At 47.9% G+C, this 521-nt stretch overlaps 1 protein-coding gene across 1 annotated transcript; it reads left to right on the plus strand.

The window, feature by feature from the left end:
• Positions 1 to 38: 38 nt before the first annotated feature.
• On the plus strand, positions 39 to 521 carry TM35_001351000 (putative dispersed gene family protein 1 (DGF-1); the record flags this gene model as incomplete). The annotated part of the gene is made up of 1 exon (XM_029031866.1): positions 39 to 521. A coding segment is annotated over one exon (483 nt), but the record flags the coding sequence as incomplete, so codon positions are not given.

The raw sequence follows: 521 nt of genomic DNA on the forward strand, positions 1-521 counted from the left end.
TGCGTTTATCAGAGAGCAAAGTATACGGTGGACGTGGTTTGGTATTTGAACATGGAATGTCCACAGACGCGTCTGCTGTGGTTATTGGAGACAACACAGGTGTACTGAAGAGCGGTGCACTGTTAATATTGCAAGGAAAAGTGTTATTTGTCTCTGGATCGTGGCTCTCAGTACGTGGTAACAAATTCGCTGGTAAACTTCTCTCACTATCACCACAAGCGAAAGGTGCACAATTCATGCATAGNCTGCACCTTATACGATCTAAGCTGGTGTTTCGTGAAGTGGCGCTTCTTCCTGTGATGACAGGTGGACAGGCTGTGGTGGCTGGAGGTTCGTTACTGCAACTCACCACCAACAGTGGTATGGCGTTTGATGCGGTTGAGTTGGGTGGTGAATGTGCTCTACATGCTCATGCGAAGGTATCATTATCTGCGGGAGCCCTTCTGCGTTTATCAGAGAGCAAAGTATACGGTGGACGTGGTTTGGTATTTGAACATGGAATGTCCACAGACGCGTCTGCT

This window comes from Trypanosoma theileri (assembly GCF_002087225.1).
Source record: "Trypanosoma theileri isolate Edinburgh chromosome Unknown TM35_Tth_135_V1, whole genome shotgun sequence".
Lineage (NCBI taxonomy): Eukaryota > Euglenozoa > Kinetoplastea > Trypanosomatida > Trypanosomatidae > Trypanosoma > Trypanosoma theileri.